Source organism: Barbus barbus (genome assembly GCF_936440315.1).
Source record: "Barbus barbus genome assembly, chromosome: 16".
NCBI lineage: Eukaryota > Metazoa > Chordata > Actinopteri > Cypriniformes > Cyprinidae > Barbus > Barbus barbus.
Genome location: NC_136744.1, coordinates 22,182,823 through 22,203,251, shown reverse-complemented (window position 1 = coordinate 22,203,251; position 20,429 = coordinate 22,182,823). Strand labels below are relative to the sequence as shown.

The 20,429-nt window shown below is 37.8% G+C and overlaps 1 protein-coding gene across 2 annotated transcripts in view; it reads left to right on the top strand.

The window, feature by feature from the left end:
• Window positions 1-20,429, top strand: part of slx4ip (SLX4 interacting protein) — a 37,196-nt gene that overhangs the window by 12,902 nt on the left and 3,865 nt on the right. For both annotated transcript variants that reach the window (XM_079437035.1, XM_079437036.1), the window contains exons 5-6: window positions 12,585-12,662; window positions 13,736-13,824. In XM_079437035.1, the coding sequence (XP_079293161.1) occupies window positions 12,585-12,662; window positions 13,736-13,824 (167 nt within the window). The remainder of the gene's footprint in view (window positions 1-12,584; window positions 12,663-13,735; window positions 13,825-20,429) is intronic.

Below are 20,429 nucleotides of genomic sequence, written 5' to 3'. Positions count from 1 at the left end.
ACCAATTAATCGACTAATCGACTGGGACGTTACAGCCCTATAGAGGTCAAACACTAACTGGCTGATATACACATGTAAGAGTGATCACCCAGCAGATGCAGTATCTCCCATTTTTGTCTATATATGACATTAAAGACTGGAGTAATGGCTGAGGAAAAGTCAGCTTTGCCATCACAAGAATAAATTACTTTATTATTTTAAAATATATAAAAATAGAAAATAGTTTTCAAATTGCAATAATAAAAACAAACATCTTTTTTCAAACTTTTGACTGGTAGAGTATATAACTAAAATATTCATACTATATATAAACTATAAACTTTTCTTAAGAAAAACCATCTTTATTAATAAAGTATTTATTTTATTATTTTATTAAGTAGTGGCCAAAATTATTAGAACAGTAGTATTTTCACCTGCTAAAATTAGTTGTAATTCAGTTTTCCATCTTTTGCTGTAGTGTGTCAGTAGGAAATATCAGTTAACATTTCCAAACATTCATTTTGCCATTAACTGTAATAATCCAGTGAGATTTTTTTTGCACAGGGAGTCTGACAACAGCTGGCGCTCCACACAGAGATCCGATCTCATCATCATCCAGTCTGTCTGGAATGATATGAAGAAACAGAACAAATTGAGACAGGCTAAATCCAGAAGAACTGTGGCAACATCTCCAAGATGCTTCAAGAAACCTACCTGCAAAGCTATAGTACTGTTACAACTTTTAGGCACTTGTAAAATAAGGATACTGTCAAAAATAATGCCATAAATTGATTTTCTTTATCAATTAGCTAATATTATTTAAATTAAATCAGACCTTTGCATTTAAAGTAGCTTTTGCCCTAGGAGCACTTGTGCATAGTTTTCAGGTAGCTTTGCAGGTAGGCCTCTTGAAGCATCTTGTTATATTAAATATATACTTTGTCATAATCAACCCCTGAATTTGATGAAACATTTGTGTGACATTTTATATTATAGTAGTACATATGATTTGGTTAATTTTCGCAGTCGGACTTAGCATATATGCTCCATGCGATTTGTAATTCCAATTAAATTGACTGAATACCTTGTAAAGTCCACTTTGCAGCACACTTTCAGCCGATTGGAATGTACCCAAAGAGTTCTGCGATTTCCCAGTCACAGAACATGTGACCACTCCAGCTGTCGGCTATGAACAGCTATTAACTCTCTCCAGATTTTTTGTGTGAACGCACTCATACACCAGAGACTTTTTTCCCACTCTTGTAAGTGTCGGCCTACTTAAATCTACATGGTTTCGGCATGCATGCATCAAGCATGGTGTTTTGTGTTCATTCCCAGCATAGATGTGTCTATTGTCAACCCGTGTGTGGCGGTTTATGTGTGCATGTCACATTTATCACATCCAGCGAGCGTGTCACATGCTGACACATTTCCTGAGCAGTCTGCTTGGCTCTCAGCTGCAAAGGCCATTTTCTAAATGTCAGCCCTCGTAGCTTCACCCTGACTGGCTACCTCATGCTTCCCCATTAGCTCATATTGAGTTGATTTATTTATGCTTTAGAGAGGGCGGGAAAGGGGGAACTTTTCCCACCAAATGTCTTGGCTTGGTGCTAGCACGAGCTGGACTCTTGGCACACTAACCAAGGAAATGTTTTCTGCTGGAAGACAGCGACTTGCGTTGTTTTATGTAGACATGTGTAGAAGCATATCTGCCCTGAAAAGGGCAAAAACAAGGTTTCTCCTTTTTAAGAAATAATGATATTTGGAGTGAGATGGACATATACTGTTAACACTCCTTCCTGGTTACTCCCTTTTTTCAAGAAAGAATACCCTGCAGCCCCTTTATGACCCTGTCTGACACCCAAAGAGTCTGTTTGTTGCTACGTTACAAGTGCTTTAACCTATCTCTGATGCTGCAATTCCAAAATAGAGTTATTAGGTTTAAACGGAGAACATGAGCTAATTAGATTTTTGCTCAAAGTTTCTGCCAAATAATTTTTTTTAAAGATGAAACTAAATCAACTCTGTGTCTTTCATTGCAAGAGTTACAGCATGATAAAAGAAGCTTGTTTTCTTTTCTTAACTTACTCTCACCTCATTTTTCCAGGAGTACTTTTACTGAGAAAACCCATGAATTAAAAGATCAATCTGGCAATAGAGTTCATGAAAGCGACCCAGTTTCAAATGAACGTACACACATTTTGAGAACTTAATGAATGACTCACTTGGCATTTTTTCAGTTTGGAATGCAAGTAATTTGTGTGAAATCGATTGTGCGTGAATCGGTGTATCGAATTTGGGCACTAGCAATGATTTTGATTGACTAAACATTGAGACACCGAGAACTCAATTATCATTTGCAATACGACTCCGTGGTTACGCATTAAAGCCTCACTGGCATTTATCAACAACATTGCAATGTAGCATGCCAGGACCCTAGTACAAATCCTGGTGCTATTTGTTTTGTTTACAGTACATCTTCAACTGTTCAACTGTTAAACTACTGTCATCATGCAATATGCACTCTTCCTCCTTTTATATCAGCTAGAGAAACTGGTGAAAACATGACGTTATTTTCAGTAAGTAAACCTAGAACTAATTTTCAACATATTAAAATACAAAAGAGTTATTTTAAATTGTAATAATATTTAACAAAAAACATTTTACTAAATTCTTGATCAAATAAATGCAGCTTTGGAGAGATCCAATAAGAAGCTATATATATATAATTTGTTGTAATTAATTCAGTTATATTGTAGTGAAAATTAAACTAGGGTAACTAGTGAGGGTGAAGGTCGTTTCTCATTAGTTCTTAGTTTTATACAGGTCATTTGTTTTACCGGGTTGTAATATTGTAGTAGCCTAATGCTCTTTTACTGTAGTGTCTCACATACTAAACCCTGCACTGTAAACCAAGAAGCCCTCCATCAACAGCCACACTGAGGCAATTACAATTACAGTGCACCATGAACAGCTAATTGTGCTTTTACCCGTTTTTAGGTAACTCAGAGATTTACTACCTATATGCACGTTTCCCCACATCAGTGTGTTTTTTTATCTGATGAGTCTTAATGGATAAGTGGGAGGAGAAATGAGGTGGGCAGTTTCTTCATACCCCTCCTCCTTGCCGAGCCCCTTCCTCTTTCCCACAGGTGCCAGGGTTTACAGTGCTGGTGTGGCAGAGGGGGAGGGAACACCTGGCAGGCTGTTCCCCCTGATAGTCCGCCGGGTTCAGAGGCATTTTCCCAGGCTCCCCAGATGAATGGTCACTAATAGCCGTGGGAGAGGGCTTTGCAAGTGCTGCAGTGTACCAGGCTGACTCCTCTTGGCAGGCCCTGTGAGGAGGGCTTAAAGCAGTGCTGGCTGCCTGTGACCCAGCCCCAAAGCCAGCGCAAGTGCACTGCAGCAGATAGCCTTACCACTGGAGAATGTGTTTACAAGGGCACAGTGGGAGTGAAATCTCACTCAGTGAGTGGAGGGATGTGGGACCGGCTGCGGCACTCCATCCACTTCTGCGTTCACACAGCAGCAGAATGAGCTGCTGTTATAGAGTGATAAATAGTTGCGTTCATATGCACTTTGAATTTGATGGTGCTGTCAACTAATTTAAGGTTTGACAAATTGACCTGTGTTTTGATTTGACTTTTTTTGTTAATATCTAATGTTTCAATCCATATTGTGTTTGTGTCCATATTATGTAAATGTTTTGGGTCATTTTTTAATTTAATAATTATTTTATTAAACAAGGATGCATAGAATTGACCAAATGTGACAGTAAGGACTTTTACATAGTTACAAAAAATCTGTTTCAAATAAATTGTATTATTTTGAGCTTTATATTTACCAAATATTTATTTATATTTATATATATATATATATATATTCCAAAAAAAAAGCAAGCAGCACAACTGTTTTCAGTATTGATACTAATAAGAAATGTTTCTTGAGCACCAAATCAGTATAGTAGAATTATTTCTTAAGCATTGTGTGAAATTGAAGACTGGACTAATGATGCTGAAAATTCAGCTTTGCCATCACAGCAATAAATTACGTTTTAAAATACATTAAAATAGAAGTTATTTTAATTGCTGATATAGTTTCATAATATTACTGTTTTAATACATTTTTGATGAAATAATGCAGCCTTTGGTAAGCATAAATGAAGATAAATGTAGATTTTCTAGAAAAAAAAAACACTGTTAATTGTAATCTTTAGCAAATCTCAAAATTAATGATATTGTTCATACTATATAATATGATATTGTGAGGTTTAAATTCACTTGTAGCATTTAAAACTGATAATTTTGATTCTATTGTTTTTATTTGTTTTTTTACTTTTTAATTTATTTATTTGTTGTCTTTTTTATAGTGTTGTCTGTGCCCCCTCTCCAACAGTTTGCAATAGGAGTGTTCTGTTTCTGCCCCTCATGCCCCGTAGCCTTTAAATATAAAGCATGTGGCGGCATTAGCAGCAGTTACCTGCCCTGCAACATGTGAGAGGGACTAGGCAGGATTACCAGCATGGGAAATGGAGACCTGGGAGCAGGAGCTGTTGAATTCCTTGGGCTCTTTTGACTGCCTGTCTGTCTGTCAGTCTGTCTGTCTCCTTGTTCTAGAATTAGCCCTTGATGCTTTGTCATGTTGCAGTTGCTGTGCAAATCCACCTCCTAAGCCTGCGTCTCGCTGTACAGAAAAGCCCCTGGACAGCCGGACACTTTCCGCAGACCTTTCTCCCGTGCTTTCACACTCAAACTCTCGAGTACACAAATCTACACAGCTTTAACACACCCGTCTTTGGCCCGAAATGGATGTTTATACATTCAGTATGACTCTATCTCACCACACACACCCATGTCTTTCGTCCGGGGTCAGCGGTGTTCCTCTGCTGCTGTCCCACCACAGGGCTCTGTATTTAATTAGGGATTGGGGAAGGAGAGCTTGATCAGTATGGGATTCATGGGACTGTTTCTCAACCGCAATCTGGTCAGGCAGACTCACACACACATACAGACACAGCCTCTGTGAACCCAGGCTATACATGCCGCCTGACCAAACTTTACTTCAGGAATTACTAAATCGTTTTAGAGGATCACCCTGCCTTTTCCTCTCAATGTTTTCGTTTCAAGGCCCAAGAGCAGATCAAATGGCAGGACATGTGCTCAGGGTTAATGATGCTTTTCTCCATTGAATCAATCATAATTTTTTTTGGCTGCTATTATATTATAATTAAATGCATATTTGCCTGGCAGAGGAAGTTTGATTGTTCTTCCACTGTAAATGGCATTTTATATTTCGTCATTAAGGCCTTGCAGGCACCAGTGTGCTGTGCAGGTGAGTCAGTTTTAATGCACGCACATTCATAATCACACAAGCTGGATGGATTTATTAGGAGAGAGAGATGTGGAGGTCTGGATTCAATGACAGGCCTAGCTCTGGTTCAAAACCTTTAGAGCTGCAGAACAGCACATAAGTCTGGTTTTCAGAAGCCTTCCCCACATCGTTAATCTGCTGGAACCAAACAGGAGGAATGTGTTTCCTTGACCTCATTGACACCACACTTGCCTGTTTGCTCCTGGGGCATCCTTAAAGCTCATGATTGCTATATTACTGTACCATACCTGTATATAATTCATGGATAGTTTTGTACCGAAACTCTGTAAAATTGTACGTATAAAAATGGTTATTCAACTATAATTCAGTCTAATTGCTGTTCTTCTAATTCGGACAGGACTACTTTTCCCTAAGAAGGCCAGGTAATTTTGTCTTTCACAGACTTGCAATATGATTGTAATATTTTAAATATTGTAGAGCAAATTACTTATTTTTTTCAGTGGTCCTCTGAGAAGTCTAATCTTGTCTTGTACAGACATTATGGGAATGTCTGTAATTGTTGTACATAATTTTTTTCACAATGCTTCACATTTATTTTGACCTTTGTCAAATTCTGTTACAAAAGCTAAATTTCCCGATGCAGTGCCTGGTGTACCTTCATTATTGATTTAGACTTTTTGCCAAGTTTTCTGGGTAATATAATAGTTGGTGCTTCTAGTACTACTGACATCTGATTGCTCATAACAGCCATGGCAGCTGCAACTTTTGATTCTTACCTTTTTCCTTTAGTTACGCACACAATGCTTCATACTGTTCAAAAGTTTTGGGTCAGTAACATGTATATATTTATATTATTTTATTTAGCAAGGATGCATTATTAAAGATGCATTAGATGCATTGATAGAATGTGACAGTAAAGACATTTATAATGTAACAAAATATTTAAATTTTAAGTAAATGTAAATAAATGTTTTACTTTCTGTTGAGTCCTGAAAACAAAAATATCATGATTACCACAAAAAATATTAAGCAGCAAAACTGTTTTCAACATTGATAATGATAAAATCTGTTTCTTGAGCACCAAATCAGAATATTAGAAATATTTATGAAGGATCATGTGACACCAAAGACTGGAATATGCTGAAAATCTTAGGGGCATTGGCTGCATCTGAAATTGCATACTCTGAGTAGGTGCAAACCATTAAAAAAGTATGTAGTATGAATGTGTGTAGTGTGAATGTTATCCAGACATACTACATTCAACATGTTATCATTGTCATGTGACCTACCAGCGTCAGTTGCATCACTTCACTGCCATTCACAAATCCTCTCCCGTGGCCTCATGGGATAGTAAAGAATCCACTGAATGCATACTTCAGAATCTCGCCAGAAATAGTAGGTCATCTGGGGATTTGTTGACTAGTGTTTTATGAATACTGTGAATTCAGACATACTACCCTGTTGTAAAGTTTCATTCAAGAATTCTGTTGGTGTTAATAGATGTTCTCACCCATTTTCATAGCCGTGCTGATGTCATATACGTTTATAGTTCAGGTGTAGCCAATTAGCTAAGTGTTGCATTAGGAGCTCTAATTAAAGGAGACGTCTGTGAGGAAAAGAGGTGGGATCTTCAATTTCAGTGCGACTGATCACAGTCTTGATCTTTTTGCTGTGTCATGGGATTTCAGTTGATAAATGTCACCGTTTAAGAGTTTGGTCTAGGTTTTGATCTTTTTGTGTTTAGTAAGATTATAAAAGAAGGTTTCTGAAGGCACTTTAGTCCATTTACTTATCTTTACAGTTCTTCTTTTGATCATGTGTTGCATCCTCCTGTTGGGCCACATTGCAGCATTTCATAACCATGCTGAAGGGGTCACCCAAATGTTAAATTGAACACTCATGTGCAAATATTGTTTCAGGTGGACGTTGAACAGAGTGATAAGACACACCGCCCGCTCGGCCCAGGCTACAGTTACGCAGATGGGCGTGATGTGCTTCCAGGAAAACCCCGCTCGGCCTTTCCATGTGGCGACCCCCGTGAAACGCTCACACACATACACAGAATCGCCCGGGAGCCCCACCCTGACCCAGTAAGAGCGGAGGACACGATCTTAGAGGGTGATCATTCACATCAAAGTGAAGGCCGAGAGAAAATATTTCTACAAATTCCAACTCGGTCACCTGCTCTCCACCCGCTGTCCCCGGTTTTCACGTCTGTGAGATCACTTCAGGATCACCCATTGCACACAGTAGCTATATGCTCAGATATCACGGATCGTACCCAGTTTTACCACCAGAAATCGTATCTGATGTTGTCTGTTTTTAGAGCTCGACATGTTTAGATTGTACAACCTCTTTGGCTTGTAGAGATCTAGACTGTGATGCTGAGAGATGATTATTATTCTTTCGCATGTTGAGCTGTCTGTGCTCTCCATTTGTTTAGAGCTGATGAGGTTTTTATAGCTCATGTTCTTCTTTGAACTCTGAATCAGTGGAAAGAATGCCTCTAGTTGGAGACAAGGGATCACTCACCCCGCTCTTCCATTTGATTTCACATTCCTCTTTACATTATTCTGGTTTGTTGACTTGTCGTTCTCTCTATTGTTTTCCCAGGAAGTGGTAAAAGCTCCAGGGGGCCCCTGCATGTGTGTGTACTGATGTACTGTATATATTTCTGCCTTGGCTTAGTGTCAGCGAAACCTGTGGAAAGACGTACTGTATGTTGTGATGTTCTGTTGCCATGTAGATTGAGTATTGGAAGGCTTGTTCTCAGAGGGCATCTCAATCGTGTTCTCTGGAACATCACATGCCACTTGCAACATCTGGTGGGTCTGGTGGCCATGTTCTTATTTTATTAATGATACAGATCTGGTAGAATAATATTTCTGTTTTTCATTACATTTTTAAAAGTTTTTCTTCACAAAACTATTATTTTCTTTACAAAAAGAAATTGTACTAAATGTTTTCTTCCTTTTTTCTTTCAAACAATGCAACTCTATAAGCAGATTTGGCTGGAAAATAATGCAGAACATTATCAATTGGTTTGTCATTTTCAACAGTCTTACTGATGCATCCAAACCTGTCAGTTTGTTTAGTTTTTTTTGGAATTCTTTTTGCCTCATTAATGTCAGCTAGCTAGTTAAGATTATCTTGGTGAAAAATCAGCTGAATTTGCAGCAACAATGTAGAATACACCAGAAATCCAAATATTTTCAGTTTGCAAGGCATGAAAATAGTCCTGTACAGACAGTACAGTTCTGTCTGCTAGCCTAAGATTCTCTCACGCTGAAATTACAATTTTTAGTGTTTAATTTTATGGGCTTATTTGTTTACTTTTAAATGATAAGCAATTCTGATACAGTGTTGATTCGCCGCTTATAAAATGTGGGTTTTGAATCAAAAACAGTTGAGAAGCACTTCTGTAAACATCAGTCTTTATCTAGATAAGTCCAGTATTTTCTTTCTCTTAAGAAGGGATGTTTTAGATGCGTTTAAACTGCTTAAAGATATTAAGATTTACATTTTGCTTGCTGGCCTGGGCCAGAAGAATTAAAGCTGCAAGAGCTTTTATTTATTTTTTATTTTTTCAACCAACAGCTGATTTCTCAAAGCAAGCCTTTCTGTGGTTCTACTCTAGAGCCAGACTCTTCTGTTGGCCTTGTCTTGGGAATTGCCTCTTTGAAGTGAAGGAAAAGGGGAAACACAAATGCAATTCAACTTTTTTGTTTTCTCTCAGTAAGGAGTTGGGAGGACGGGTCAGTCTAAGACATGAATAAAACCGACTAGACTGAAGGTTTTGAAGCACACAGAAAAGATGCCCATTTCTTTATTTCCTGAAATATGCAGATGATCAGTTTGTTGTTTGTTCGATCCATCCACACTAAAGTTAAAAAGGGAAAATACATGCCCTAGGCACTTGATGCTGAGCAGAGGGACTCATGTTATGACCAAATTTTATTTTCCCATAACTCTCCCAAGCTTTTGGGGCAGCTGGTTGCATACTCAAATGATTAGGAGCAGGAAAGATGAGACGCTGATACTGTCCACACACGCTTTATTCCCCCCCTCATTTAAGTTGGTAGGGTTCCATGTGCCATCTTGATCTCTCTGCCGGTGTTGCCTTTCTCCTTTGAGCACTTTAAGGTCTAAGCCATCTCAAAAGCATATAAATCTGATATCGAAATCCTCCTCGGTTGATTCTTTGTGATGGGGAGGAACACCTGAGGGAGCATCTGATTCATATTAAGCTGCATTTCTTAGATGAGCAGTTCTGTGAAGGTAGGTGTTGCAGTTCCCACTAGTCTTGTATCACTTCCCTTGAGCAAAAATGAGCACCAGTCGCCTGGAACCTTGACATGAATATCAACATTAGGAGCCTGTTTGGCAGGCTCACCGGGGTTTCACACAAGATGCTTATTATTCTCATAGGTGGGATAAAATAACATTTATGATAATTATTTTGTATCTTGGATACAGTGACTTAGTGAGAGTTTGGGGTTTATTAGGATTTAAATGCTCTGTTTGTTGTTTCTATCAATGTTTGAGCCTCAAATGGAAGCTGTATCAAAGCAAGTTTGTGCAGGAAGTTTAAAGCTGTCCTAATCTACCTTCTTTCTTTACCGTGACTGATTGTACCATTGTTTCTACAGTAAAAGGTATTAAAAAAAACAACAACAACAACTAAAGTGGAGCTGCTGTTATGCACTACCTGTGAAGTAGAAGAAAGTAGGAGGTAGATCCATCAATCACATACGGCGGGTGTTGATGACAGTTTTGTGGCTGGCAGACACTGTAATTGCATATCATTACCTGCAGAAGCTCCAGTTTGAGGACCTAGCTAGCTGTTAGCAGGGCCTGCGATGACATCAGCTGGTAAACCTGTCTTCTCTAATGCATTTCTGCTCATTTGACACATCTAGCACACATGCTCAAGCACTTGGGGTCATTAGATAGTAGTCCGATTCATTTTGGGTTTTTTTTTACGGTCCTGTGGCAGCCTAGGGCAGTCTCTCACAGACAGTCAGAGAGGTTGAGGGGTCTATTCAGGGCACAGAGTGAGAGCTGATGGATTCCCATGCCTGTTTTCTTGTTTACAGCTGCACCAGCCGATATCTAGCATGTTCACCAGGCCCCCTCTCTTGCCGACAAATTCCTCCCAGATTAAGCAACAGTACTCTGTCTTTGCGTCTAGTGGATCTTGCATTCCTTGGACAATGAAAAACAGATCTAGGCTGGATTCTTCCTTTGCCCGCTGTCTCTTAAATTAAAACAGAATGGTCGTGTCGCTGCTCCAACACTAGGAGCGTTGAATGAACTTGTTTTCTTGGCATGTTAACAATGAATTGGTATGGTTGCTCTGTCAACTGCAAAAAGTGAATGAACGCATAAAGTTGACATCACTGAATGCTTCATATTATGACAAATGACACATTAAAAGCGATTTCAGTGTCTTGGGCTGTTTTCACACTTGATTTTTATTTTGATTTGCTTGATCCGAACCATAGTCAATGAAAAAAGTGCTGTATAGAATATAATAAACATAAAAAATTTTTTTTTAAATGAAATAATTACATTTTTAAAATCAATTTATTACACATAATTTAATGCTCATCTTTTTCATTACCTATGGCTCGGACTGAGCGAATCAAATATATATATATATATATATATATATATATATATATATATATATATATATATTTTAAAATAAAATAAATGGATTTAATTTTTTTTACATTTATTATATTTTTATTATATTCATTATACTATATGCACTGTAAATTGCCTAATATTGTTTAATAATTTCAGATCAGAAAACTGATTTCAGACTAATCTCTGACTTGAGTCCACAACAGAAGCTTGTGTGATTTTTTTTTTTTTTTTTTTTTAAAGATCTTTTCATTTTTAAATGAATAGTTCACCCAAAAATGAAAAGACATTTTGAAGAATTTTGAAGAACCAAACAGTTGTTGGTCCCCATTGACTTCCATAGCAGGAAAAGAAATACTATGGAAGTTAATGGGGACCAACAACTGTTTGTTACCAGAATTCTTCAAAATATCTTCTATGTTCAATATAAGAAAAAAAACTTACTCTGGTTTGGAACGACATGAGGGTGAGTAAATGATGACATTTTTGGGTGAACTATCCCTTTAACTTGAATATATTTGTTGGTAATATCCTGTATGTTTTTTTCAGTTCTGATTCTTCTTGTTGAAGGATGTCGATCCTGAATGAGTCACAAACTAATCTTGGTTTATGCGTTTATGGTTTAAGCAGTTTGATTGGCCTTTGTATAGCACCCTATTTATTCACTTCTTCCATTGTGTGAACATAATTGTGCAAACAGAAAATTGTACAATAAGTCTTCATTTATTCTCCTGTCATCTTATCGTTGCAAAATAAACACTAACAGAATGATCAGGTCTTATATCACATTGAAGGGGTTTGTTTTGTGATAATTACCTGCTGACTGTACATTATCCCACTAAATAAATGTTGACAAATTATTTTATTTTGAAAAAAAACGAGAATGCACAAGAGGCACGAAACTAGCACAGCGCGATCCACTACACAGTCTAGCAGTTGCATACTAAAATATTTGACCTTAGAATTGACCAATCACAATTGAGTATTTCAGAGAGCCATGTAGGAATAATAAATAAGTCTTTGGTGCAAATTTTCAGCCACTCATCCAGTATTTAAAGATTTTTGCAGTCTAAAATACAGGTTATGGAGGCAAAGTGGCACATTATGTTTTTTCTCAAAGGAGTGGAGCGTGGATTCATAAAACTCTCTCACCATTAGAGGCTGTAAATAGTTTCAGCGTGCAGTCAGTCTTGTTACAGTGGACTTCAAAGGCCAAGAAGCCCCTGGCACTGCTTACGTTCATGCCTGGACTATGAGGCTTCTTTCTCATTTGCTTAAACTCTTTGGTATTTTTGCAGATACTAAACTGCCTTTGTGCGGTGTCATATTTGGCAGACATTAACAGCCTTTGTTTCTGGCCTTTTGCATGACCACGTATAACATCCATGTTTAGGAGATGTGTCACAGACTATCATTTAATACGGTGCTGATTTGCATTAAAATTATTTTCCGGACAAAAGTGTTTCCTCATGCATAAATGAGGATTTGTTAAACAGGCAGTCCGAAAAGCGTTTTTTTTTTTTATCATTAGCTTACCGTTACAATCCTTCACTTTTTGAATATTACCAGTGAAGGTTTTCTGAGTGTTAGCGGATTTGCTCCATAAAATGTGTTTTCTTTTGCAGGTGGGAATGTTCGCCTGACGGTGCACTTCATGAAACGACACGTCAACCTGAGATGCATTATCAGGCAGCAATACAGAGGTAGTTTATTTCCTCTTCTCATTGACTAAAGAAGACTGGTTTGAGTATTTCGTTCCACATTAACTTGACGCATGAAACAGATGATTGTATCAGAAGCACCTGTGTTGTTATTAGTTCGTACAGCTGTCAGGCTCAGTCGGAGGTCACTGTCTGGATCGTTTTTATTTTGGAAAAAGTCGACTGAAATATGTTCACTTAGTTGGCAACTCAGAACATGATTCCAAATGCGTTTTATGCAGAACTTGTAGTTTCAAGTCAAATGCATAGAGAGAAGAAACCACCCATTATATCTGGCTAGACAGTTAGAGACGAATGCACTCCGTCCTAATAGAGGTAGAGCTCAACAAATATTTGAGACTACAGCCAAGTCCACCCGAGCCTGGCTTGACAGCAACTCACAGAGAAAATGTGGTTTGCTTATCATAGTAAACAAGTTCAGACTAAAGCTTCTTCTACTGTATCTTTAGAGATATAGCATGTCAGACTCTGAAGGGAATTACAGTCATCATTCTACATGATTTGTGTTTAACATGCCTCAAAAAAATAGAAGCATACAGACTAATAAGGCTGTCCTGTATAGATTATTTTAAGTGATCTAGGAAAAACAAAAAGAAGGAAAAGTAACTGAACAACAATTTGCTTGGCCTTCATTTTTCAAGCTAAATTTGGCCAAGTTTGAAGGAACTAAACCGGAATACATCAAACAATGTGGTTTGTTTTACTTATATCGAGTTACATATTTGAATCTTTATTGACTGAGGGGCAGTGGGGACGTGAAGCTTACATTCAACTTTATGGCAGCTTAGCCATTTTCTTAAAAACAACAAAGCTTTTTAAACATTTCCCATGAAGAGGGCATTGAGGTCATTTTAAGCTGTTGATGCTCTTCTCGTCTTGGTTTCACTCCCATTTTTTACTTCAGATGTCTGAGAATTTTATATGAATATCATGCATATTTTCATCGCCCCTCCCTTTGTTTCAAACAGAAAATTGACTCTATATAATATTGTGCTAAATGGCTTCCACATCACTTTAGCAATAACTCCATCTTTATTTTTGTTTGACCTTCACAGAGTTGCGTGTGTTTCCTGAGCGTGTTGTAGTGTGTGCCAGTCCTCCAGAGAATTCTGCTCTTCCCAGTGGAAATCTGAACCTGGATGTGGTAAGAGCTGCTTATGTTATAAAATAATGTTTATAATCCGTGTCGGAGAAGCTACTTTTAAACTAGCTTGCCAAGCTACAGTCTACGTAAATAGATTTAGTTAAACTACAGTCAGATGACCCTCTTTAAAAAGAGTTGGCTACCACAAAAGTGTCTATCTGTATAGAAGCTCTTTAAAGGGGCAAACTGATTTTATTCTGTGGACAGTCTGTATTCTCCAGCTATTATATAAGTTCTCCAGTTATTCTCCAGCTCTTTATATAATGTATAAAGAATGGAAGAAAATGAAGTACATGTGTCTTTTATGTATTCTGTTTCTCAGTCTTGAACCCATTCTCTGTGAACACCATGAAGTGGGTTCTGGACTCATGTAGTTAATTCCTATGCGTTTGGTTCTCCCCTCTTGCTTATTATGGGGTGGCAAAAGAGTAGTTGGAAGGGGCTTATTAGTAAGACTCTTTTTACTCTATACTGCTCTCTGAGGTGGACCACTAAATGCCTTTGGCCTAAGACGTTTAGTTCTGGGGCCTTATTTATAAATCGCACATACGATTAGATTTGATTCTAAATACCATAGCAATTAATTCAACATTATGAAAATGTAAAGATGAATACTGTAGGCAGTAACAATACACATTATTTTAATTATACATGCAAAGGAACAACATTTTAAATGTTTTATAAGAATTGCATCACTGAAATTAGTTCATTTATATTAATCAGTGATTTCTTTAAAATAATATTACTATATACCTACACACACGTTGAACAGAAACTGGTCCAAGAGTGTGCATATTATCTAGAAAATATCCGATTTCTGAACTATCTATAGAAAAAGTTTATGATGTGAAATTCTGTAAATATATTAAATAGATTTGAAAGCGTGAGTGCTTCAAATATCACATTCATTTGGACAATTTACAACTTGTTTTGTTTCAGTATTTTTACATGTTTTTAAAATGCTGTCAAGTGAAGATAACTCCAGTTTTAACAATGTGTTTAAAGACCCAGTTCTGTTAAATCTAGCTAGTCTTGAAATCAAGAATGTGTCTTTTGTATTGTATGTGCCCCCAAGAAATGCATCTGATTATCTTTAAATGAAGAGTTCACACAAAATTTTTAATTCTGTCTTCATTTACTCACCCTCATGTCATTCCAAACCTATTTGACTTTCTGTCTTTCTTTCATTCAGGCAGTGCCCTGACGGGTCAATTTTGGAAAAAAGTAGTTCTGTTAGAGTTATTCATCTTGATGCTACAGTAGGAAATTGAGTGCAGGATACTTATTCTGAAATCATGAGTTGCATCACTGGTACACTATGTATTTTGCTTCAGAAACAAGACCACAGTTTTACTTGGCTCACACACATGCCCTCTTACTCACCCACTTTTATGGCAACAGTTGTGTGTGGGTCTGAAGACTGTGATTTGGTTCAACATGATACCATGTGGTAGGATCTCTGGAGCCATGAATGTCCAAGTGAAAGCATCCTTGATCAGACTTCCTGGTGTGTGTCCAGAGTACTTATCTGTTGTGTCTCTGCCCCACTCAGATCTTCTTCAAATCTTTTCATGTCCACTTCTTCCCTGTGAGTCTCTCTCGGTTGATCCTACTCTATCTTCCAATAGAATCCTGCGAAATGTGCACAGAGCCGCCCACCTTGGGTGGACATCAAGGACAGTCTCCCATCTGTCCTGCCATTAATGTCGGTACTTTTTCGAGTTGAATCATTTGCCATTGTTTTTCTTTGAGACGTTTTCTTTCAGCCCTTTTTTCCTGCGTTGCATTGGCTTTCAATGAAAGCAAGAATTGTAATAATTTGAGTGAAGTTATCCAGTGCGACAGTGAAAAGTTCACATCGTGTAACCGCTTTTCCAGTTCAGGGAAGCAGGGCCCTTGTTTTTGCATTCCCCTCGTCAGGATGTGGTTCTCTGTGCTTGTATATGCTGCGAGGAACGGTTAGCGGGAGCTTGCGGTGGTTCTCTCGCTATTTGGCAGATTGGAGAAGAGAGTGGATCAGCAGAATGAGCTAGAGTTTCTCTCATGACAAAACAATTATTTCAGTTGCTCCGCTCTAATTTGTCACTGGGATCCTTTTCCTACAGTTCCTTTCTTTCTCTTTTTTGCTTGAAGTTAGCCAGGAAAGTTATGAATCTTAATAAGAAATGCGGCTCAGCTGTATGAGTCACATACGATGCAGAATTTCAATTTGAAAATGATAATGGCTCAGTGAATTTGTTCTTCCAGTGTTGTCATATGTTTATGGCGAGTTTCTCTCACCGCAGAGCTTGACAGTGAGAGTCTGAATGACGCCACATGTTTTGAGACAGTTTGGGAATTTGTCTGTGGTTCTTCCATGTCATTTAGAGCTCAGTTTGCAAAACATAGTTTATATCAGCCACGCAGGGCTGCCATAACACCTATCCAAAGGTCACAAGGTTACACTCTGATGTAACGTGTGCTTTCTTGCAGCAAGAAAGCGTGTGAAAATGATATGTGGTAGGTACTATGTGCAAAGTCACCAGTTCAAACCCTGGAAGGGCTGTTTCATGAACTGAAAGGTGACTTGTATCCCGTCAGAACAAGATTAACGGTTCCTTGAGTGATTCACATCCTGTGGTGTGGTCTGAAGTGCGTACGGGAAGGATCCTTCACTGTTGCATAGCAAAGAAGCAATGCAGGTGCAGTGTACAGTCAGCACAGAATCATGTCATCACAAACTGAGACGGCAGACGTCTCTTCCTTTTCCTTTTAATGCACTTACTGAAACTCCTCGAGAAGGTGTCTAGCAGATTGTCCATACTGTAAATTGGGTCTGTGTTTGGTCACACGCCATACTGTACACTAGTGTTTGAGAGTTTTGAGCATTTCAGTTGGAATTTACACTACAGTCTAAAATAGGGATTGGAATCATATAGATTTTATCGATTCTTCTTAACCTTTAATTAAAAAAGTACCTTTTGTTTACTCACCCTAATGTCACTCCAAACCTGTTTCTGTGGACCATATAAGAAGATATTTTGAAAAATGTGTCTGTACAATTATATCCATAGTGTCAAAATGCTGTTTGAACTTCACTCACTTTCAAAAAAGTCTTGTTTTCTGATCCACAAAAGATAGAATGTTTTATATTTTGATGTTGTCACATCTGCACCTCTGGATGTGTGCTGGAAGAATGGGAAAGATAGCAGCCTTGTAATGACGCGGCAGATCAAAGCTCAGGGCAGATGTGTTTTTCCAGCCTCCTCTCCTTTGGGGAGAGATACAGAGTTTATGGACATAACTTTATCCTTTCTTAGTTCCTCTCCTATCTCACTTTACAACAGCAAGCCACAGAGCACTGTCATTTCAAGAGCTTCTTGGCCGTCACAAACTCATTGTCACATAATCTGTTTGTCTCCACAGAAACAAAGAGGTTGATTTCAAGAGTGGTTATGTTTTATGGATACTCTTCATGTCAGTGCCCTGGTTTAGATGGCTGGAGCGTTGTTCTGACGGGTACTTAACAGATAACATACACATTCATGTCTTTTATGACTAAAAGAAGAAAAAGTTTCTTCAGGCATTCATAGAATAGGCAAATGTCCTTCCTTTTGTTCTTTGTATAGGTGACATGCATTGTAAGGAGTCCAAGTTGTAGTGCACAGAAATTTAGTTCAGATGACCAACTGAAACAAAGCTCCCAAGAAAGCAAGCCTGTGTCATGTCAGACTCAAGACTCCCCAAAGGCATCATCTTTGCGATGACAGCAATGTTGTCAACATTCAGACTTTCTATGATGGTTAAAAAAAAAAAAATGTGTGGGTGCTGCTGTGGTATGCTTTAGCATCTCCAAGCATTGATGTTCACAGCACATTATTCATAGTAGATGGATCGCATGGCTAGTGAATTAGCAAGGTACAAGGTAAAGTTATTGACCAATCAGAAGCCAAGATCAGTTTTATATAATGTATTTTTTTTATGTATTTTAATATTATCCAAGCTTCTTGTGCTTACATTCCCACTCTCCTGCGTTCGTATAGGATGAATAGAAGTGAATGAGACAGTCTGGTGACAGTCTGGTGTGACCGCATCTTTACTCATCATAACTACTGTACAGTACACTTGTTGGGACAGTCCTCTTAGGGAAATCTACAGTAGAGTTAAGTGCTTTTGCTCAAGGACACTATGGTCACACGAAAATTCCAGTACACAGATCTCTCCCTGACTGATCTTTGTCCTGATCTGTAACTGGACTTCCAATACCCACGCTGTAGGCCTCCAGGTGCTTGTGTAACAGTGATCTGCCTAAAGGCTAATGAGTCCAGGTCGTATGACTTACGGTACATATTTGTTTGTTTACTAGTACAGATGAGCCGTTGTATGGGTGTCCACGAAGCGTGCCAGCGCTTACAGCTCATTATGTAGGATTGAGCTTATGGAAATGTAAAGGGTGAATGAATCTTGAGTCAAAACCGACTCGTTTCCTTTTATAAATGACTTGTAGTTGACAGAAGCAACTTTCTAGCTTATTTACAACAATCACTTAGGGTAAAGACATAAATAGATGCTCTTTAGGTGTTTATGTCAAGGGTATATGGCCTGCATTCCTCCTTACTGGATTCTGATTGAATTTCTTTCACTTTTAACTTTATATGCAGTGAACACAGGTTTTGTAACTGTAGAGGTCATTACAGCTCTGACATTGTGCCAGATAATAATGTATGCGGAGTCTGTATTATTAGGGCTCTACTGATTATAGATGTTGATCAGCTTAATTGCATGATACATTATTTATCAAGTGAATAAGTAATCAATTGTAATCAATATTTTTTTAAGTGAATTCCCAAATGAAGATCATTTTATTGTGACAGAAATATTAATTCAATTTAATTTAATTTAAAATTTAATTAAATAAAGTTTTATTCATTAGAATGGTTACAGGATTTTTTTCAGATGTATTTGAAAGTCTCTTATGTTGATCAGGGCTGCATTTATTTGATCAGAAAATACAGTAAAAACAATAATATTGTGAAATATTATGACAATAAAAAAAAAAAGTGATGGCAGAACTACATTTTCATTAGCCATTACTCCAGACTTTAGTGTCATGATCATTCTAAAACCATTCTAATATGCTGATTTGGTGCTCAAGAAACCTTATCAATATTGAAAACAAGCACTTCTTAATATTTTTGTGGAAACTGTGATACATAATACATTTTTTCAGAATTCTTTGATGAATAGAAAGTTTAAAAGAACAGCATTTAGTTGAAATGGAATTATTTTGTAACAGTGTCTTTACTGTCACTTTGATACATTTAATGCATCTTTGTTGAATAAATTTATTAATATCTTCAAAAAGAAAAACAAAAGTGTTAATGACACCAAACTTTTGAGCGGTAGTATAACTTCACTAAATTCACATGTAAATTGACATCCTTAATTATATTTTCATAGATATCCCCTGTTCCCATAGACACATTGAATTGTGCCTTTTTTCACTCCATTAATTTTCTGACGTAAATTTATTTTCTTAGCATCTTTCTCTTTCCCTTGTTCTTCTTTGAAGCCCAGTGAAGTACATGAGAGAATTGCTTCTTGGGAGAGATTCTCTGGGAAAGAAACAGTGCTCCATTGTTGCTGTCTCTTTCATCTGTTTTCCAAAGGTTTGTAAAATGCATATGAAGGTATTGAAATTCAGATGTTCTTCCTACCCTATCCTCCATGTTTTTGTCAAACATGTGTATGTGCGCTGTACCATTCATGCTCGCTGGGTGTGTTTATTTTCAGTGGACTTATCGTTAGTGAGTATGGGTGTGTTTCTGCGCACTAGTGTGTCTGGATATCCCCCTAAAAACCGTCCAGTTTTGGTTGCAGTGGGCGGAGGGACGTGGTAAGTTGGGGGGAGTTTGTGTGTGTGTTTAGGAGAGAGTTCGACAGACGGTGGTCATGGATGGAACAAAATCTACGGATGAGACAGCAGCTTGCTCGCTCCGATATTGGAAATGGATTGTTTTTAAACATTAGCGGCCTACGTTACAACATGATTTCCTATGAATACTTGTCTCTGTGGGTGGACACACACCGCAGAGAGTCTCTTGGGTTCTCATAGACTCGGTTTTCTCAGATCTTCCCATGCATTACCCTTCCCTGCACCTTAAAGTGAACCTTCCCACTAGCTATTGATCAGCCCATTTAGAGTGAAGCAGCACTGATTTATGTGTAGTCCTGCTAAACCTGCTGCTTTAAAAACAGCTTGTGGGAAAAGAGCTTTGACGGAATTGGCTCTTTCTGTCTGTGGCTGTGGTTTCATATACAGTACATAGACATGATAAACTGGCAGAAACTTGACAAACTGTATAAATGTTTTATTATTGTTTCTGTTGTGGTTATGTTCGTGTCAGGTTACAGTGTTGTGTTATCACAAAAGTTTATACTGTTCATGCATTTTTGCCAGTTTAATGTTTCAAGTGATTTTAAACCATTCAAGCGCAATGAGATGCAAAAGAATTATATTCGATACTCACAGATTGTTATTGTTTTTGGCATTGTAACCTTATTTCTAGAAAAAATAACGTAATTGTGAAAAGAGACTTATGAAATACTTTGGCCATATTGCCAAC